This window comes from Convolutriloba macropyga, chromosome 2 (assembly GCF_964194025.1).
Source record: "Convolutriloba macropyga chromosome 2, txConMacr16.3, whole genome shotgun sequence".
NCBI lineage: Eukaryota > Metazoa > Xenacoelomorpha > Acoela > Convolutidae > Convolutriloba > Convolutriloba macropyga.
The window spans coordinates 79,173,433-79,192,859 of record NC_134469.1 but is presented as its reverse complement, the minus strand read 5'-3'; the positions used below and the strand labels follow the sequence as shown (position 1 = coordinate 79,192,859).

Genomic DNA, 19,427 nt, shown 5'->3' with positions numbered 1-19,427 from the left:
TAGAGACTCTGCTTCTGATTATGCTTTTGACGAAATCGTGTCTTTGTTTTTCATAGCGTGTTTGCAATTTTTTCACTAAGTTGTACTGCAGTTTGTTTTCCACTGTAGGGAACAGTAGGCCAAAAGTAACGCTGTTCTCCCAAGCCAGACAACGAAATTCTTTTACATCCAAATTGGTTTAATTTTTCGAAGATCACTTCTGTAACTATATATTAGCTACATTTCTAATGTTGATCAGCAAATGAGGATTTTAGCTATTTACTAGGCTTAGTTTTTCAAATATCAAGTCGGACTAGTTTTTCTAAAAATCACACAATACTTTGTCTCCGTATGTACATGTTCTTTACTTGTTCTTTACAATGTTCTTTACATGTTCTTTACAATGTTCTTTACTTTATAGGGAAGCAACTCAAAAGCAGACCTGTATTTTGCAATATTTTTCAATGCAGCTGAAATTTTTTTAGATACAGGACATAGTACCAGATCATTTTTTGCTCAAGAAAATTTTTCTATACAAGACTCGTAACAATTTTTTGCTAATGAATATTTTTCAAAACAAGACACACTTACCATTTAATACTCAAAAATATTTTCAAAGTACAAACCACAGTAACACGTTATTTGATGCTCCAGTCATATGTTTGCAACCTTTTGCTGAGCTGCAAAATTAAAGCGATATTTGTTGTTTTCCTCACACGCCAATTTAGATTTGGTTCAGCATGACGTTTCTCAAACCTCAATATTTGTTCTTTCCTCAATCATTTAGTCTTCTCCGATTGAATTCTAATGAGGCCTCAAGTTTTTGTTTGCTTTAAAACTTGCTTTTGTAATGCTACATGGTGACGTGTTCAGAGTCGATTTGAACCAAGAAGCTCACTTAAATTTAGATTGAATTTTTTGTGGGCACTTTAACACCATCTTTCAGTGCGTTTAAGGTTAATATATGAGCAATACTTGATGATCCAAGAAATGGAGTTGCATTTTTTTACATTCGGTTTATCTTTTGACGCTAAATAACTCTAGATACACAAGAAAAATAAAAAAGTCTTTTTATGGTGTAGACTTTTATTCCATGTAAAATCTTCGGGAAAATTTTTTCCAATTTAAACTGGTTGATTACAACTTTTCAGTTACGTTCTTGTCGCTGAATAATTTTTATACTGGAAAACTGATTTCAAATTGAACAGTAAATATAAATAGCTCAATTTAATTACCAGAAAGGTTTGCCGGTGAAACAGGAAGTCGTTTGAAAAATGGCAGAGAATAAAAAAGTTTAAGCGGTTTTTTAAAAATCATCATAAAAGTTCGTGTCAACCTCAAAAACAAATCAGCCTTCATATACTCTGATGTACAAAATATAGTTTTTCTATTGCAATAAGAAAGACAATCCACGTCGAGGTGTGCGTTAATGATCACACCCATCCAGACTAACATCGGCCATGACCACACCCACCCAGATGATAGCCAGCCATGATCAGACTTTAGCTCGTTTTTACCTCGTTTTTAAAATTTTGCTGGTTTTTAACGCGTTTTAAATTCTCTGCACGTTTATAACTTTTTCAGTATGCAAGAACTTCCAAATTTGGTTGATCTTCGACTTAAGGCTCGAATCTGTAAGAGACAGAGAGAGACCCAGGTCGAGATTTTCGTTTGTCCTCGTGTATGACCCAGACCACTTTTGACCGCACACATGAGGTACGGTGCGATCAAAAAACACACAAGCTATGATTTTTGAACTAGTAACTTAAACGCAAAAGATACTTACGGTCGAGCCAAAGTCAGCACCATACGAGTTAACGAGGCAAAGTCTGGGTAACAGGCTTTTTTGGTCTGGATGGTTATTTTCATAGGCAAATGTTGCCTGGATGGGTATTTTCATAAGTCGTTTTGAACGAGGACCTCAACCTGGGAGAGAGGTCAAATATGAATGAACTTTTGCATCACAGTTGGATAGCCAGCTGCAGAAAAAAAAATAAACTTATGCTGTAAAAACGGTGACAGTTTTAGTTTCCTTTGAAAGGTTGAAATTTGGCTTCTAGAATAGAAAATTATGCTTTTAAAGAAAAAAAACTTCAGAAAATATTTTTTGCATCATTTTTTAAATAAGGGGCTGGGGAATTACTAGTGCGGTTGGGATTGCAGTTAGAGTTGACGGGACAAACATTGTTTTACTTTACTTTTTTGACCACTGACAATGAATATCTATTGTTGGTAAATAATTTTTCGTCTCAAATTATATTCTTATGTTGGATATGTTGGAAATGATATTCATCTGCAACATTACAGAAGAGAAATTCTCTGCTAGTTGCTTGTCTCAGTGATAAATTACACCCAAATATAGTTTATAAATCATCAACCCAATTTTACCAAATGACCTTGGCTTTATGAAGTAAACTGATTTGGATTGAGAGATTGCAAATTGGTTATGATCAAAAAGTGGGCAAGGATGTGGGTTATTTTATGACAATCGCGAGAGATAGGGAGGTCGTATAACAAGCAAGAGACGAAAAACATTTTCTTCTTAGCTTGCTGAGCTTGTTGACAATTTTTTCTCTTCATTTTCTTTCCATAATTCTTTACCCCCACACTTTTTTCTTATTCACAGTCGCTTGTTTTTCTATCTTTACCCCAGCCCCCCACCGCCCGGCCCCTCATTCTGGGCTAAGCACTGGCTGCGTTATGGGGCAGGGCTAGTCTGGCAATCAATATGGGGATAATCTGGTCAGGCACAAATTTCATCTGGTGCAGATTAGCCAGAATATATTCAATTTTCATCATCATATTCTATATTATCTCATTTTCCACTTCCATCACCCCACCTCTTTTCGTTTTTTTCCCTCTCTCTCTTATGTTTTTCTCTTTTGATTTCTCTTCTTTGAGTGGAAAACTTTTGAAGAGACTAAACTAAACAACAATCACATATTTCTTATACAAGTAACAAGCAAAACGATAAGCCATGATATAACTTCACGCCTGAACAAAAAATCGGGCATTCTATGACCAAAAAGGCTACAGTCCAATGCAGTACATAAAAAACCGACAGCTTAAATAAATTCTAAACTTTAAAGTTCTAGGCTTTAATATAAATGCTTTTGTGTAACCATTTGTAAAGAATATTTGCAAAGATATATCGTCTATTCTTGAGTTCATAAACATTATTTATTTCAAAACAGCTTTTAAGATAAAATATCAGAGCCTAGGTAAAATTGTCATATCATTTCGAGATAATTGTACAAATAATAATGACGCTTTCATTTTCGAGAATACTTTGGAGAGAAAATTTTCGAAGATATATAAGCATGTGATCAAAACATGATACCCTTCAAATTGTTTTTGATGATAAATTTAAAGTTATGGAAAGAATAGACAGCATAGCATAGCAGCTGCCGGTGCCTATTTTGCTACTCGTGTATTTGGGCTTTCCATTTTGCTTCAGTTTTCTCAAAAAAGAAGGGACGAGAATTCGTTTTTTACTGGCGTTAATACAGTAGTCATAAAAGGTTTGACTATAAGCATTCAATATAGGGTCATAATTGGGCTGCTCTTTTATGGTATTCTGATTCTCGTACAAACATGATTCGTTTTTGCTTTCCTCGCAATCAATTAATTTGTTTCCTGATTTCCTGATAAATATACAAGCATCCTGTCACGACTTGGCGTACGATCTGCACGAGATCATATTCTGAGAACGCATTATCAAAAAGAGATGTAACTAAAATATGTGAGGTTGTTAATAGGGTGTTGTAGCTGGGATGAATTTAGCAAGAATTTCAATTCAAACAAGAGAGCAATTTTGGTTGCTGAAAAGGTAAATTGTAGGTGTGTGTGTGTGTGTGTGTGTGTGCGTGCGTGCGTGTGTGTGTGTGTGTGTGTGTGTGTGTGTGTGTGTGTGTGTTTGTGTGTGTGTGTGTGTGTATGTGTGCGTGTGTGTGTTTGTGTGTGTGTGTGTGTGTGTGTGTGTGTGTGTGTGTGTGTGTGTGTGCGTGTGTGTGTGTGTGTGTGTGTGTGTGTGTGTGTGTGTGTGTGTGTGTGTGCGTGGGGGGGGGGGGGGGGTGGGTGGGATGGGGTGGGGTCTGAAAGGGGTTAAGGTGGTAGGCTAGGTAGTAGGACTAGATTGGGGTAGGGGCTGATGAAAATGGGGAGGAGGAGAAGGGGGGGGGTTCTGTTCTTTCAGTTTCAATTAGTATTTGAGGGGGAAATGGTGGGCGATAGGCGCTAATTTGATCTGAGGGGAAGACCCATTCTCATCCCCTCTTACACCCCATTTGCCCAATTTCATTAGTCAGATTTGACCCGGGTGCCGGTTGCTAACTTGATTAGTAGTTGCCAGATAGCAGAGACAAAAGAGGAAAGAGTGTAGATAGTCTGAAAGAGACTGAACAAATTTTATTTCATGAAATTTGGAGGTTTCCCGACAAGAATTTATTTCCTACATTTTCAGCATCTTTTCCGTTGAAATTAGAGGTCATTATGCACGCCAAATTTCAATTAGCATCGATCACAGAAAATTTCTGGCTTCAAAAATGATAATCTATATGCCGTCTGCAAATATTTTTAGAGGTTAAAGCTTCGATAAACGAAGAAAACGGTTTCAACATTAGTTCAACATGCGTAGAATCGGTTGCTCAGGTAGCTGAAATGATTTTTGACGATTGAGTGAGCCATGGATTTCATATTGAATCTCAATCTCATCATAGAATGTTTTCGGTTCATTTATTCAGCACAATAAAAGGTCGGCGAATCAACAATTATACTATTTTTTTTTCATTTTGCGTTTTAATTTGAATTAAAAGTGCTCATAGGTTCTTAACAGGTTCCGCAATATGAAATGGAGGAGAGAAAAAGTCCCGTTGCAGCCCAAAAGGAGAGTACGCCTAGGGCTATCGAGTGAAACAAACAAGTAAAAAAACAGAGTGAAAAAAAACAGTGAAAAAAACTAACCGAGTGAAAAAAACAGTTTCCTCGCCGTCACCTTCTCATAGCGTTTCAGCAATCAAGATGAATTTAAAGTTGCAAGATCTTTGCAAGAGTTTGAGAAACAATATCTGCGCCGGAAACGCAGGAAACATTTAATTAACCATCTTCTTAGCCCGCATACTAAGAAGCAAAATTGAGGAGTCTGTTGACCACTCAAATGTTAGATCAATTAATTATTAAGTTTCGAGCTAATTCTATTGATTATGATTAAGATTTCAAAAAAGCAGTACTTAATTTTTAATTACGTCTTGTTTTCTTGTAAAAGTTGACAGCATCCGGATAAATCTGGGGGGGGGGGGGGGGGCAAATTAGCTTACATTGTTTGTGTTGCTTAAGTTTACTTTTATGCCCCATTGAAGATTAATTTTGCATGCAAGTAAGAAAATTTTATTCATTTTACTTTGTTATGTCTTGACGTTCTAATTGACTTCTACAACTTTTTCAAGACAATAATTTTGATGCATCTTTTAAGTATTCATTTGTTTTGAACTTATTGTTCCAATTCTTCATCAAATCAAGGACAAGAACTTTATACCAAGTTTTTTATCAGGCCAAATTTGAACGATTAATATCCTTTGCGGAGCGATATGAAAAGTGTATATATCGAACCCAAAATATCGACGTCTCAGTTTTTGATAGCAAATACTTTTTCTCATCTTTTCATGTTTAAAAATTAATTAATGAGTAAAATTATATTAAAGCATGCTTTAATTGTTTTCTATACAACATTCGGAAGAAAAATAATGATTCAGTTTCGATCAAAATCCAAATGGCATGGAGAATACAAGATAAGTATTCAGTAAGCAACTGATAACTAGCTAAGATAAAGAAAATTTGGGGAACAAAATTTAAAAAAATATCAAAATTTTTTGTAATTTTTCCGAAGCTTTAAGATTAATCTAGTAATTGAAAATTTTTTGCATATGATAAACTTACTTTCTTTGCAACATCAATTGCATCTCTCTGTATTGTAGTAAAACCTCAAAAAAACAACTAATATGAACCAATGTAAAAAAATCACTAAATTTTACCGACAGCTCGTAGTATCAGAGCCAGTAAAACCAAAAGTTTACAACGGAGGCATTAAACAAATTCACCTATACCTCCATTGGAAGCTCATTCAATAATCATAATGTCCTAGCAGTACAAAAAGGACAAGATTACGGCTAAAAACCGACAATTCAATAGAAAAGTGCAGAAAGAAACAGTCGAAGCCATTAAAACAATAGGTCATTTTTCTGATAACCTTCAGCTAAGAGTTTTTCATATTGTGGTAGGAAGAAAAGACTTCAAAAAACAACCAGAAATTTTGAATAAAAGTTTAAAAAAACTTATGAACATCTGTCCCATAAAATCCAGTTTTAGAAAATAAAACACGACTAGTTCTCGATTCAAAAAAGGTGTATGGGACCTTTCATGGGGTGGTTGACCTATAAGCTCATCGATCTACAAAAAACAGTTTAAAAAGCGGTTAACGTTCAATTTTTTCTCCAAAAAATACTTCCAAAATACTAGTTATACATTTAAGTTATACATTTAAAGCAATAGATATTCCTCTTTATTATGTCTCTTGCACGTTTAAATAGAATAAACCTTACGAGTACAAATTTGCAACGAGTGCAGGTAAAACACAAATTTCATTCAAAGTGACAAAAACACAGTGTCGAAGCTGTAAAAACCAAGATTGACAATTCCCTGAAAAAATAGAATCCCTGAAAAGAACCTTGATATGAAGATTCAATATTCCAATAACATTTTACATGTCTCTGAATAAAGTGACAAAGCAAAAAAACTGTAAAATGAATTAGATTTCGTTGGATTCACTGCTCGTTTTTTAGGAACACATAACTAGTCCATATTTTATCCTATAAACAATTTTGAAATAAAATTTTCACAAAGTCTTAAACTGAGCAATAATGACGCTAAAGGTGAACGAAATCACATCCAAATATGAAATGTTCACAAAAACTTAAGACTCCAACACTTTCGCGAATAAAAATGTTAAAGAAACTTTTAATTTTAAATTCTACGCTTGATCAGCTGTCTAATGATACCACTCACAATTCTCTACGATGAATATATCGATCGCCCAACAGAAAATATCCGAAATCTGGTACGGCAGAGATGTAGCATTTGAAAACTTGAACATGCGTGGGATCTCTTCAACAAACTCCCCCCCCCCTTTGGTACCTAGTAAAGAATCGCCCCCTTCTGTGCTATGCGTTGCTAAAATATGAAAATATAAATATATATATATATATATATATATATATATATATATATATATATATAATGGTTAAGAAATCACTCGCCTAAATTCTATTCAAATTAGTGCAAAATTAGACAAAATTAGTGCAAATATCGAAAATTTCTATTTTTATATCATTTTTTTCTATATGATCGAGCAAAAAATTGACCCCCGCCCTAGGTTTTTGAACTCTTGCTATAATCTACTTTCAAGAGTGAAATAATAAGAGTCCAAAAAAAATTAAAGTGTAATTTATAACAGTGGAAATAATTATTTTTAAACTCTTTTTCCACTCTTATTTTTTTAAAATTACACTCTTTTAATTCCACTCTTCCAGCCTTAATTAAGCGGAGAACTAGGGGGGGGGGGGGATTTTTGATTTTTACACTCTTTACACTCTTTTCCCCGTTATTTTTGGGTAAAAACCTCGGACCGGGAGCCCTCCTTTTGCAAAAGCGCGGGGGGGGGGGGCAATTGTTGAAAAGATCCCATGCGTTTTCCAAATTAAATTTGGTTTGTTGTTTATTTAGAGCAGAGAAGATCGCTTTGCATCTGAAGTGACAATTAGACAAGTGGACAGCAATCATTTAATACCTATAGAGAAGATATTCAGGGTGCCTGGACACGAGTATGTTGTTGTGTCTACCCGGTCTATCTTCACTCTTGGGGCTTTCTACAACATCACGCTGCCCGTTTCAGTGTCAATGACAAACCAGGGTGTATTTGATCACACGGTCGAGACTGAATCATACAACATCAGGCCTAAGTAAATTTACAATTTATGCTGTACTTTCTATGTGTATATATATATAAATATATAAGTATATATACTATACAAGGCGGCCCCGGACTGAACGTCAAGTTTTAATCAGTACTGATTCAGTGAAATTGTAAGTCTTGGATCAGTACTGTATCAGAGCTACAATCATGTCATTTTTTAGACGTGACATGTCTTAAATCAAGTCTTAAGTCTTGGCAGAGACTTGACGAGTTTTGAGCACGTCTTGGCCAAGACATGACAAGTCTTAGATCAAGTATTGAGCACAGTTTTTATTGCTGGTTTGCTTTCGTTCGGAAAAAAAAGGGCCTCCACTCAAAATGGCTTGCCTAAAAAACTCTCCAAAGTGAAAAAAGCACAAAGAAACAGGAGCACTTCCACAAAGTTCACTTGATAGATAATAAAAAATTCTGATATCACCCAAAGATGCCAGCCATAACCATTTTTTCCTGCCCATTGAAAAACAAATTGATTTTGGTGTGAATTTTTGGGACATTTGGTATATGCTCAGTTCAGTGGTCAGACTAGCAAATTTCTCGTAACAATTTTTTTGACACACTTTTGCTAAGTTTGAAATGCATGAATTATTGATAATTTCATCTTAAAACTCTACTTTGCCTAACTGCACATTAATCAATACTTGCCAAGTCTTGGCCAAGACTTAACTTAGACTTTACAAATTTTGAGCAACTCTTGGCATGTCTTCATAAGTCCTAAGACTTGATATAAGACAAGATCAGTACTGATTTGTCAACTCAAGGCGTGTATTTCCTAGAGAAACATTGATCAAGACTTGAAATTCGTTCCGAGTCTTTATTTTGTGCTATGACATAATGTTCCGACCCTGACAGTTCATAACCTTGTCTTAATTGTCTACCTATTGAAGCAGAGATAGACTGGCATCAAGGAAGCAATTCATATTTTGTTAATCAGACTTTGATATTTTCTTCAAAAAGAAAGGCATCTATAAAAGAGGTTCATACCTGTGAGATCAAATTTTTTTTATCTTACTAGAATCAACACTCGAGCAATTGAAACAATAGACATGAAATCAACTCTATTGCAATTTCTCAATCAATTTGATCAAGTGAGCAATTAGTTTTATCAGAAAACAAAAGTTGAGATTCAATATTCCACATTTATGCCGTTTTCAAACTAAATCTAAAACTGTAATAATAACTTTAGGAAGCAAGCGGCCTATATTTAATATCGATTAGATTTGCAATTTTGACCTAAAAGTGACCGCAGATGTTTAAAAAAATTGACACAGCACTTACTTATAAATCTACTTTGGGAATGCAAAATCAGATCAAGTTAAAACAAGATAAATAAACAGATAAATGGCCATGGAGAATAATTTGCAAGCCGAAAAAACATTTTTGAATGACCGACAAAAAATTAAAAGACGCCAAAACAACGAAACAGAGTCACACAACAGCATATCTCGCCATTGAAGCAAATGCAGTGCACTCAGTGTTCTTTGCCAGAATATTGCCTGCCTGCAAATTCAACTGCCAGCAAAAAAATCAAAAAGTGGCCCCAAAAACCGAATAATCTAAATCGAAACCCATCTCTGTTTTAGTCTAAAAACCACAATGAGAAAAGACAACCTCGATAATTCCGCAGGGTTACGAAACCCATAAATGTTGAAAATAGTGACATAATCGAGCAAAAGTTAAAAAGATGTCCACAGAAAATTTATAACTCGATAACTTGTTTGAAAGTCGAAATTAGGAGAAGCTTTTTTAACACTCTACACTTGATGGGCTTTCTACTAACACCACTTGCAAATCTGTACGAAAAATATTTTGATTGTAAAAGTGGCTGAACAAAAATTTTCAGTTGAGCATATAGTTAGGCACGGTTGAGTATAAGAGGCTTTGGAACAAAACATTTTTGGAACCCTTTAAGTTTTTCTCTTGAACTCATTATCTCGCCTTTTTTAAATAACAATTTTAAAAAAGACGAGACTTATCCGTTTCAAGATACGAAATAGACAAAACTCGTCTGTCTTTGGAGTTAAAACTAATGATGTTCTGTTTAACAACTTTTGCATATTTTTTAAGCAAAAATGGCGATAGCTCGAACAAAAAAACGGAAAAAATGTACAAAAACAACGGAAATCAGTCAAATTTTCACAAAATTTTAAAATCTTAAACCTTGGTAACTCTATGGAAAAACCAAATTTCAAGAGAACATATAATCTACGCTGAGGAGGCTTTGTAGTGATACAACTCACAACTCTTTACCATAAATATATCGATAGTCTAAAATTGACTGAACGAAAAACCGGTTGAGCACACTGTTCCTCTTCCCACAAGTGGGGTCAGAAAATTAATCTTAAGCGAATTGTAATCGATCTTAATTCTTACTCGGGTCAACAAAATTTTTGAAAAAATACAACAAAATAACAGAATTTTTATTATGGATAGTTGAATTTTAGCAGAATCTTGTATCTGTAAATTTTCGACATCTTTATGGTAATTATTTGACCAGGAATGATGAACAAGTAATCACCTCAATTTGACCTCAATTGATAGAATTTTGACAGCAAAATGAAAACTACAAAAATTTTTGGACAGTTTAGCGAAACGATCCCGTCTGCGCCCTTCTATGTTTTTCCTGCAATTTGGCGTGGAATGGAATTAGGAAAAAGGACGGAAACTTGAACTTGATAGAAAGTTGACGTGAATAGGAATTCAGAGCTTATGAAATGTCCGGAAGGTGAACACATTTTGTCAGAGATTTCGCTAGAGGTTGGGACTGTCAATTTGCGCATAAAATTTGCTCAAAATGTAATTTTAATGAGCCTTAATATTTTGCCACGACAAAGCGTCAAATAATATTATAGCGTCAAATAAGCGTCAAATAATATTATCAAAATTTACACCGTATAAAAAACAGACTAGCAGTACTATATTAAATTGTTGAAATAATAAGTCCTTGTTTCCGGCTTGAACAAATTGATGTTATTTTAGACATATCTTCACCCTTCGAGCATTCCCGGCTAACACGAGGACATTCTTCCCCTGTTTTGACGAACCCAGCTTCAGGTCAAACTTCTCCGTCAAAATTGAACACGACTCCAACTACAAAGTCCTGCTTCCAAAACCAATTGGTTAGGGAAAAATGCTTTTTTTTCGTCACATATTTATCCCGACTTCATCCCAAATTTTGTAGATTTTTGATCATAACATGGCCAAAAATTCTAAACGTTTGAAATCGAAACATACGGATTTTTTTTTGAGTTTTTAAGCATTTATTGGTTTCTAGGATACAAATCCAGTTTTCCATGTTTTAGCAAGGAATTTTGAACGTGTTAAATCGAAAATACCAAATATGTTTCAAAGACTTGTTCCAAATTTTGCTTGCATTTCTAAACATACCAAAATTCTGGCCTGACAATTCTTTTTTTTTTAAAAAATGAATTTAGCATGGTTTCCAAATTGATTGTCGAAATTAGTGATATTTTTTGTATTGGGCAGTTAAATTTTCTTGAAGTTTGAAAGTTTTATTACATGCGTCTACTGGAACCAAATTGTTCGAGTAAAATTACTTGTGTAACGATTGTCGATGAGTAACGATTGAGCAATGATCGATTGATCGAGAAATAGCGCATTGGGTGGATTACGCGAATACCAAAGGGGTGCAGTGATTGGATACCTGGTGATTCATTGAAATACTCAAACATTAACTACTTTTCGTCAATTGTTTGTTTTTTCGTGCAAAGCACGCGTTCGTAAACCTAGATTAATTTTTAATATTTCTTTTTTAACCAGATTTTAATAAATTTTACGAGTGAAGCCTATTTACAAACTTCGAAGGTAACTATAAACACATTTCTTTGGAAGTTATTTTCTGTTTAAGCTACTTAATTGCTGTGAGGAATATACGTACACGTAATTTAGGCGTTTTTCACTTTGTGCGTCGAAAGACGGCTGGAAGTGCGAGCCAAATTTTTGAAGCTAGTTTTTGTTCTGGTACCGGCAGACGCTTTTTTCTATTTCAAACAGAATAAGAAAAATAAATTATTAAAACTAATGGAGAGAAATCTGATCCCCTAGAAAATTTTGGTGCCTTAGGTGTGTAAAAGGTTTGGGGAGTTGATTGCAAAAGCTTTAAAATTTTAGAAGGTTTGTTGATCTGAATGTTTTTTTCCTAGCAACTGCCCGTAGCTGAATAACAACATTAAAAAATTTTGTTCACACTGGTTTTTGGAGGAAAAGAGAACTGAGAAAAAAATAAATAGCCAACAAAGTAATGCAATCTAGTGTCAAACAAAAGATATTGTTCTTTGCTTCGTCGTTTCGCAGCTCTCAAAAATTTAGCTCTTAGTCTTCCAAGAGTTAGTCACTACGGCAAGTTTCGTTACGGTATTACATGTTTCGAAATTGCTGCTTTTGTTTTGAAATTTGGGTGATAAAATAGCAAAAGTAGAATAGATAAAGAAAGATGGAACAGAATCAAATGGGTAGTATCGACAAGCAAATGGAAACAGTGATGTTCATGGTTGACGTTTATCCCTGTTCTTGGTTGCACTAATGGAACTTTCGTCTCGCTTCTGGGATCTTTTCCGTTTGTTCCCCCAGTGCCTGATGCAACCCGCAATTACAGAGCACAAGAGAACGTTTTAATACTTAAGTAAATCATTATATGAAAATATGGCACGTGCGTCTGCGGGGGAGGGGGAGAGGGGGTGGGGATTACAAACAAAAGAGATTCCGCTTCTTTTTCAATAATTTCACAGGAAAAGCTATTTGCCTTAACTGGACAATGAACTCCAAATACGGGAGTAAATTTTTCAGAAAAAAGTTGATATGCAATTTTTTTTCTAGCACAGCGCATAAATATGTAGCAAAAAATCTGAATTAAAAGTATAAAAAATTAAACACATATGAGCAAATTTTCCTAGCACAATTTTTTCTTCAAATTGTTAAAACACAGTACCGGAGCGGTTTTGAATAAACTCTGACATCAAAATTTGCGTAATTTATCTGCGATAAAAAATTGTTCACAGCCGATGAACGCAAAACAGATTCAGAAGAGTTTGCTTCGTCGTTTCGCAGCTCTCAAAAATTTAGCTCTTAGTCTTCCAAGAGTTAGTCACTACGGCAAGTCTTGTTCCGGTATTACATGTTTCGAAATCGCTGCTTTTGTTTTGAAATTTGTTCATGGTTGACGTTTATCACTGTTCTTGGTTGCACTAATAGAACATTCGTCTCACTTCTGGGATCTTTTCTGTTTGTTCTCCCAGTGACTTATGCAAACCGCAGTTACAGAGCACAAGAGAACGTTTCAATACCTAGTAAATCATTATATGAAAAGATGACACGTGCGTCTGCGGGGAGGGGGAGGGGTGGGGATTACAAACAAAAGAGATTCCGCTTCTTTTTCATTAATTTCACAGAAAAAGCTAGTTGCCTTAACTGGACAAAGAAATCCAAATACGGGAGCAAACTTTTCAGAAAAAAAAATTCTGCAATTTTTTTTCTAGCACAGCGCATAAATATGTAGTAAAAAATCTGAATTAAAAGTATAAAAATTAAACACATATGAGCAATTTTTTCTTCAAATTGTTTAAACACAGTACCGTAGCGGTTTTGAATAACCACTGACATCAAAATTTGCATAATTTATCTGCGGTAAAAAATTGTTCACAGCCAATGAATGCAAAAAGGATTCAAAAGAGTAGCCTGGTACCTCTTTTGCGATCAAACTTTGAAGTTGCAGCACTCTTTTCTTTTCTCGCCACTGTCGCTATGCGAAAAAAGAGTGGCTTTGGCTTAACATTTAGTTTAAATACTAAAGCTGTAGTCTAAGTTATTTATTAACTACACTCTTTAAAAGATTTTGAAACTGTGGCGAAATGTTGCCTCTCTTTTTTGGCAGCTCGTCATTACGATGAAGAGGTATACCCAAATCGTCACGGGCAGATATGCCCGATGCGTGTATCTCGTGTTCGTTTTTACTATGTTAAAACAATGAAAGTGGAACAATATTGCGGAAAGTAGCTACTTCAGCAGAAACCGGCTAATTGGAAGGGAATATCGTATCCCGTGTTCGCAAAAATTTCCTAATTTTGGCCGCGATATACAAGTACAAACTTAATAACCTATTTTTTGCGCGAGTTGTATCACGCATCCGCTCCATTTATGTATCAATTTTTCGCACGCAATATAGCTCAATTTCGCATATAATCTGCAATTAAGCCTAATTTAATTACTACTTATTTAATTAAGCCTAACTTATTACTATTAGTAGTACTTTATTACTACTTATAGTACTTTATTACTACTTATTAAACTCGGCCAGTCCCACATTGATATACAAAGCCTTTGATGTGCGAGGGATTTTTTGGTAAAAATCAGTTTTTCTGGTTGCATGTATTTAAAGCACTTTAAAGCTTTGAAAGCTTTAACTAAATCTTTATTAAAGGGCTTATTGCATGCTCAAAATGCGTGCAAATAATAGATACCTAAATTGAGCGGAAACGTTCTACAAAATTTGTTACCTACTTTTCGCACCGAATGTTCTTTTATTTCGCAAATTTGGCGGAACCCCTTTTGCGAAAAGTAAGATACAAGGGATGTCTCCTAATTTCGTTCATTGTATGTATCTAATTTTCGAGCCAGTTTTACTAAGGCGGAAATTTTGGGGTATACCTCTGCATCGTAATGGTTCCTCGCCACTGTTGCTTTATGAAGAGTTCTGAATGGAGGAAAAAGACAGTATAGCCAATTTCTGTGTGGCGTATGTTATATATCTGTTGTAATCACAACGAGATCAAACTTCAGACAAAATATCCCGGTTTTGTATTATTCTCGAAGCTTCTCAACAACACCCGTTTTGCGTCAAAGCTTGATAACTTCTCGATTGTCATTACCAAGGTAATATGTTTTGTTTTAGCTTTGACCTTAATGGACGCTCATCAATATAGACAAATTCACAAAAAAATGTTGCACAAAGAGCTCTCGCACAAAATTTCCTAGTAATTTTACCTCAACGGAGTTTAAATAAATTTTACCTCGACTCAAGTTGAGGTAAAGTTAGGAAAAATTTTACTTCAACTTTGCCTTAACTTGAGTTTTTTTTTAACTTGAGTGCCTTAACTCAGTTTAGTTAAATTGACTTTTCTCGGGTGCAACATTCTCATTTTACTTGAACTTTATTTAGTGTCCAAAATTCATAATATTGTGTCTGTTTCAGAGTATGAGAAAAGAGAGAGTGACTTTCGACTGCGGGGGAGGGTTTCAGAATTGTACCCTGTGCCCGTGCCCACATACATGTTATCAATGATAATTCTCCCCAATTCTTACAACTCTTACCCGTACTCATACTCGTACCATCTACAGCATACAGACAACCAATACAACGATCGCAATAATGAGAGAGTTCGAAGTCCACCAAACGGCCATAGGAGACTGCCATCGGTTAGTTTGTCACTCAATAGATATGAAGCCCAGGCTGGATTTCTTCGCAATAACCGTTCAAAAATTCACAATCCTGCACAAACTTTGCGACAAGATAATTCATAGTTCTTCATTTTTTCACGTAAGGATCTTGCAAAAAATGAATTTTTATATTTGACTTGTTTAAAGAGCATTCAGTTTTTCAGACATCCATTTTAGAGCTTAGAAAGCTTATTCATTTTCTCGGCCATTATCATTTCCGCAAAATTTGCATCATCGTGCAGGAATATTCCAAGATTTGAATCTTCCCAACAGTAGACAAGGTTTTGGAGTCTCACCAGACCCCGCTAGACTGAAATGCCGTTTCAGACCTCTGATCAGAAATTTCATCTCTGATTTGACACAAAATAAAACTTGATTTAAAAAATACCAAAGTTGCGAAGATCTCAGGCTGGAAAGTAATAAATATAGCAATTTAAGGACAAAGATCTTTTTTCCCGAAACGGCCCTCTGATCAGTCTGAAGTGCGCTCGAAAGGTCCCCCGATCAGACCGAACCCAGACCATGCTACAGACTATAGATACTATGGTCCGACTTTTCAGAACGAGGTGACCTCTGATCAAACCGAACCCAGAACATGGTCCAGACTATGAGGACTATGATCAGACTATTCAGACCGAGGTGACCTCTGATCAAACCGAACCCAGACCATGGTCTAGACTATAAAGAATATGATCAGACTTTTCAGACCGAAGACCGAGGTGACCTCTGATCAAACCGAAACCAGACCATGGTTCAGACTATAAAGACTATGATCAGACTTTTCAGACCGAGGTGACCTCTGATCTAACCGAACCCAGACCATGGTTCAGACTATAAGGACTATGATCAGACTTTTCAGACGAGGTGACCTCTGATCAGACCGAACCAAGACCATGGTCCATACTATAAAGACTACGATCAGACATTTCAGACCGAGGTAACCTCTGATCAAACCGAACCCAGATCATGTTCCAGACTATAAAGACTCTGATCAGACTTTTCAGACCGAGGTGACCTCTGATCAGACCGAACCCAGACCATGTTCCAGACTATAAAGAATATGATCAGACTTTTCAGACCGATGACCGAGGTGACCTCTGATCAAACCGAAACAAGACCATGGTTCAGACTATAAAGACTATGATCAGACTTTTCAGACCGAGGTGACCTCTGATCTAACCGAACCCAGACCATGGTTCAGACTATAAGGACTATGATCAGACTTTTCAGACGAGGTGACCTCTGATCAGACCGAACCCAGACCATGGTCCATACTATAAAGACTACGATCAGACTTTTCAGACCGAGGTGACCTCTGATCAAACCAAACCCAGACCATGGTCCAGACTATAAAGACTAAGATGGGACTTTCCAGACCGAGGTGACCTCTGATCAAACCAAACCCAGACCATGGTCCAGACTATGAGGACTATGATCAGACTTTTCAGATCGAGGTGACCTCTGATCAAACACAACCCAGACCATGGTCCAGACTATAAAGACTATGATCAGACTTTTCAGACCGAGGTGACCTCTGATCAAACCGAACCCAGACCATGGTCCAGACTATAAAGACTATGATCAGACTTTTCAGATCAAGGTGACCTCTGATCAAACCGAACCCAGGCCATGGCCCAGACTCTATAGACTGTGATCACACTTTTCAGACCGAGGTGACCTCTGATCAGACCGAACCCAGACCATGGTCCAGACTATAAAGACTGTGATCAGGAAAAAGGAGATGTTTTGTTTTGTCAACTTTTTTTTAAATTTCCTTTGCCAAATCTATTAGCCGGAACTATTTTTTTGTCAACCTAAACTAGCAGCCCCAATGTTGTTTAATAGCTGTGATCAATTGGCCCAGTTGTCTGTTGCCATTATCCGCGGATCAGTTAAAATACTGCTGGCCCGTGTCCCATTTGATGTCAGCAACTGTCGGCCGATTGAAAAAATACTCACCCAATTAGAAGAAGCAGTTGTTTCCTATTTCATTTTCAGTCTCTCACCATTGAGAGAGAATTCATAAAAAAATTAGAGGGAATTCAGCGATGATCACAAAGGGGAGGGGATCAGGGTCTTTTCAATTAAAGCCATCTCCCCCCACGAAACTATAGCCCCCATTATGGTTTGTTTGACAAGATGGTGGCTATAGGTTATGTGACCACTGAGCTAAGGGAGGATATAGTGGGAAAAGACCCACGGGGATTATGTCACGTGATTTTTTTGAGCTGAAGAAACTGATCATATTAGAATGCCGCCATCAGCCGAGTTCTCTATCAAACATTATATAAGTTCTACGGTTCGGAAGCGTCTTTTGCCGTTATTTTGGGCAGTCTTCCGTGCAGTCTGGCTTTCGAGGCAAAACTGTTTTTGCACTATTTATGTATAATCATGTAGTGAGATTAACTTTTTTCGTTAAAAAACTAACTCAATTTAGTATAGTCATTGGGTTGTCCTTGCCGAAATTCAAATGTAAAAAGGAACATTTTTGTCACGATAAATTCGAGTTCAAGCTAAAACGTCCACATTAAATGCAGCATTGTGATCTGAACCAATTTTTTTAAATCTGGAAAAGAATTGCAAATCAAGTTGGACTTTTTTAAAAGTAAAATTATAGGCAATGGAAAAATTAAACAAAGCAAAAATAGCTATAATTTGGATGGCCAATACAAAGACATCTGATCGTGTAAATGTTTTAAGGATTCAAGTTCATAAATTTTGTTCACTTTGGATCCTTTGCGCTGGTTGTTTTGGACAGAAAGAATAAATATTATATGTTGTGATGAAATCTAAAACATTAGCACAACAGTCAAGTGCAATTTTATCCAACGCACGAGATTTCTGATTTCACTTTCTTTCCACTCATATGTTTCTGTTGTGTGTTCAAATTTACTTTCATCAACAATTTGCTCAAAAATTTGTCAAACGTTTCGTTTCAAATCAGCTCAAATGATTGTATAATAGTTTTTAAAGGCAATCAACACAACTAAGCCGTCCCGGGTCAAGTTTCGAAAGGTCAGAAATGACAATTTTTGCAAAATTTGACAAATATTTGCAGCGAATCTTTCAAAAATTCCCCACAATTCTAATAAAAATTTTCCGCAAATCTTACAAAAATTCGCCACAATTCTAACAAAAATTCGCCACAAATCTGACAAAAATTTGCCACAATTCTTGACAAAAAATCATCATAATTCTTAGAAAGATTTGCTACAAGTCTTGTCAAAATTCACCATTGTGTCAGCGCAATTCTTACGAAAAATTATTTCTAAATTCAACTTTAATGAGCGTTCATGTATGTTTGGTAGGTTGGCATTGTGGCGACAGTTGATGGAGAGACATTCCCAATGGGATCCTACAACTTCAAGATAGAGGAGACTCTCTCCCACGTCATCCTGTCCCTCGTCTCATTCTGCGAGTCTAATCTCAAACTCAGATACCCCTACACATTCATCTGTAAGCCACAATTCAAAACCCGCATCTTTTCTACTTGTGCCCCCCCCCATTACGGGCGGTATACACCCCCGAACTGCAGAGCACGTGCCATATCATACTAAATAATTATGTCAAATTTTATTTTCCCCGTGCGAGGGTTGTGCAATTAATATTTATGTACTAAGCTGGGGGGGGGGGCACAAACGGGAAAAAGGTCCAGGTTTCAGAATGCCAGGCCTCTGCGTAGCACCAGAGATTGTCATTTTTCAGCATAGAAAAATATTCGGTATGTTAGGCTTCAGACAAAATGACGAACGCTCTTACATTTTTTGTTCGGCATCTTCGGCATCTTCGAATTTAGAACAAAATAATTTTCGGTGTGTTCGGTTTAAATGCACGAAGCCATTGGTATGTTTGTTTTAAAAGCAACAAACAAGGAGGATCGCTAATGTGCGATGACACATTATGCTCCTACCCCACATATCCAATAATTGTCTACCAATATAAGCAGAGACAGACAGCCTCTAGGGAGTACTTC

General features: G+C 36.1%; 2 protein-coding genes across 3 annotated transcripts in view; both read left to right on the top strand.

Annotated features, from left to right (window-relative positions):
• The window catches only part of LOC142334765 (methylglyoxal reductase DkgA-like), a 431,775-nt gene that overhangs the window by 202,404 nt on the left and 209,944 nt on the right, over positions 1 to 19,427 (top strand). The gene's annotated exons all lie outside the window — the stretch shown is intronic.
• LOC142334750 (uncharacterized) overlaps positions 1 to 19,427 on the top strand; it is a 202,222-nt gene that overhangs the window by 103,360 nt on the left and 79,435 nt on the right. For both annotated transcript variants that reach the window (XM_075383018.1, XM_075383016.1), the window contains exons 4-7: positions 7,756 to 7,991; positions 10,982 to 11,121; positions 15,210 to 15,433; positions 18,763 to 18,910. In XM_075383018.1, the coding sequence (XP_075239133.1) occupies positions 7,756 to 7,991; positions 10,982 to 11,121; positions 15,210 to 15,433; positions 18,763 to 18,910 (748 nt within the window). The remainder of the gene's footprint in view (positions 1 to 7,755; positions 7,992 to 10,981; positions 11,122 to 15,209; positions 15,434 to 18,762; positions 18,911 to 19,427) is intronic.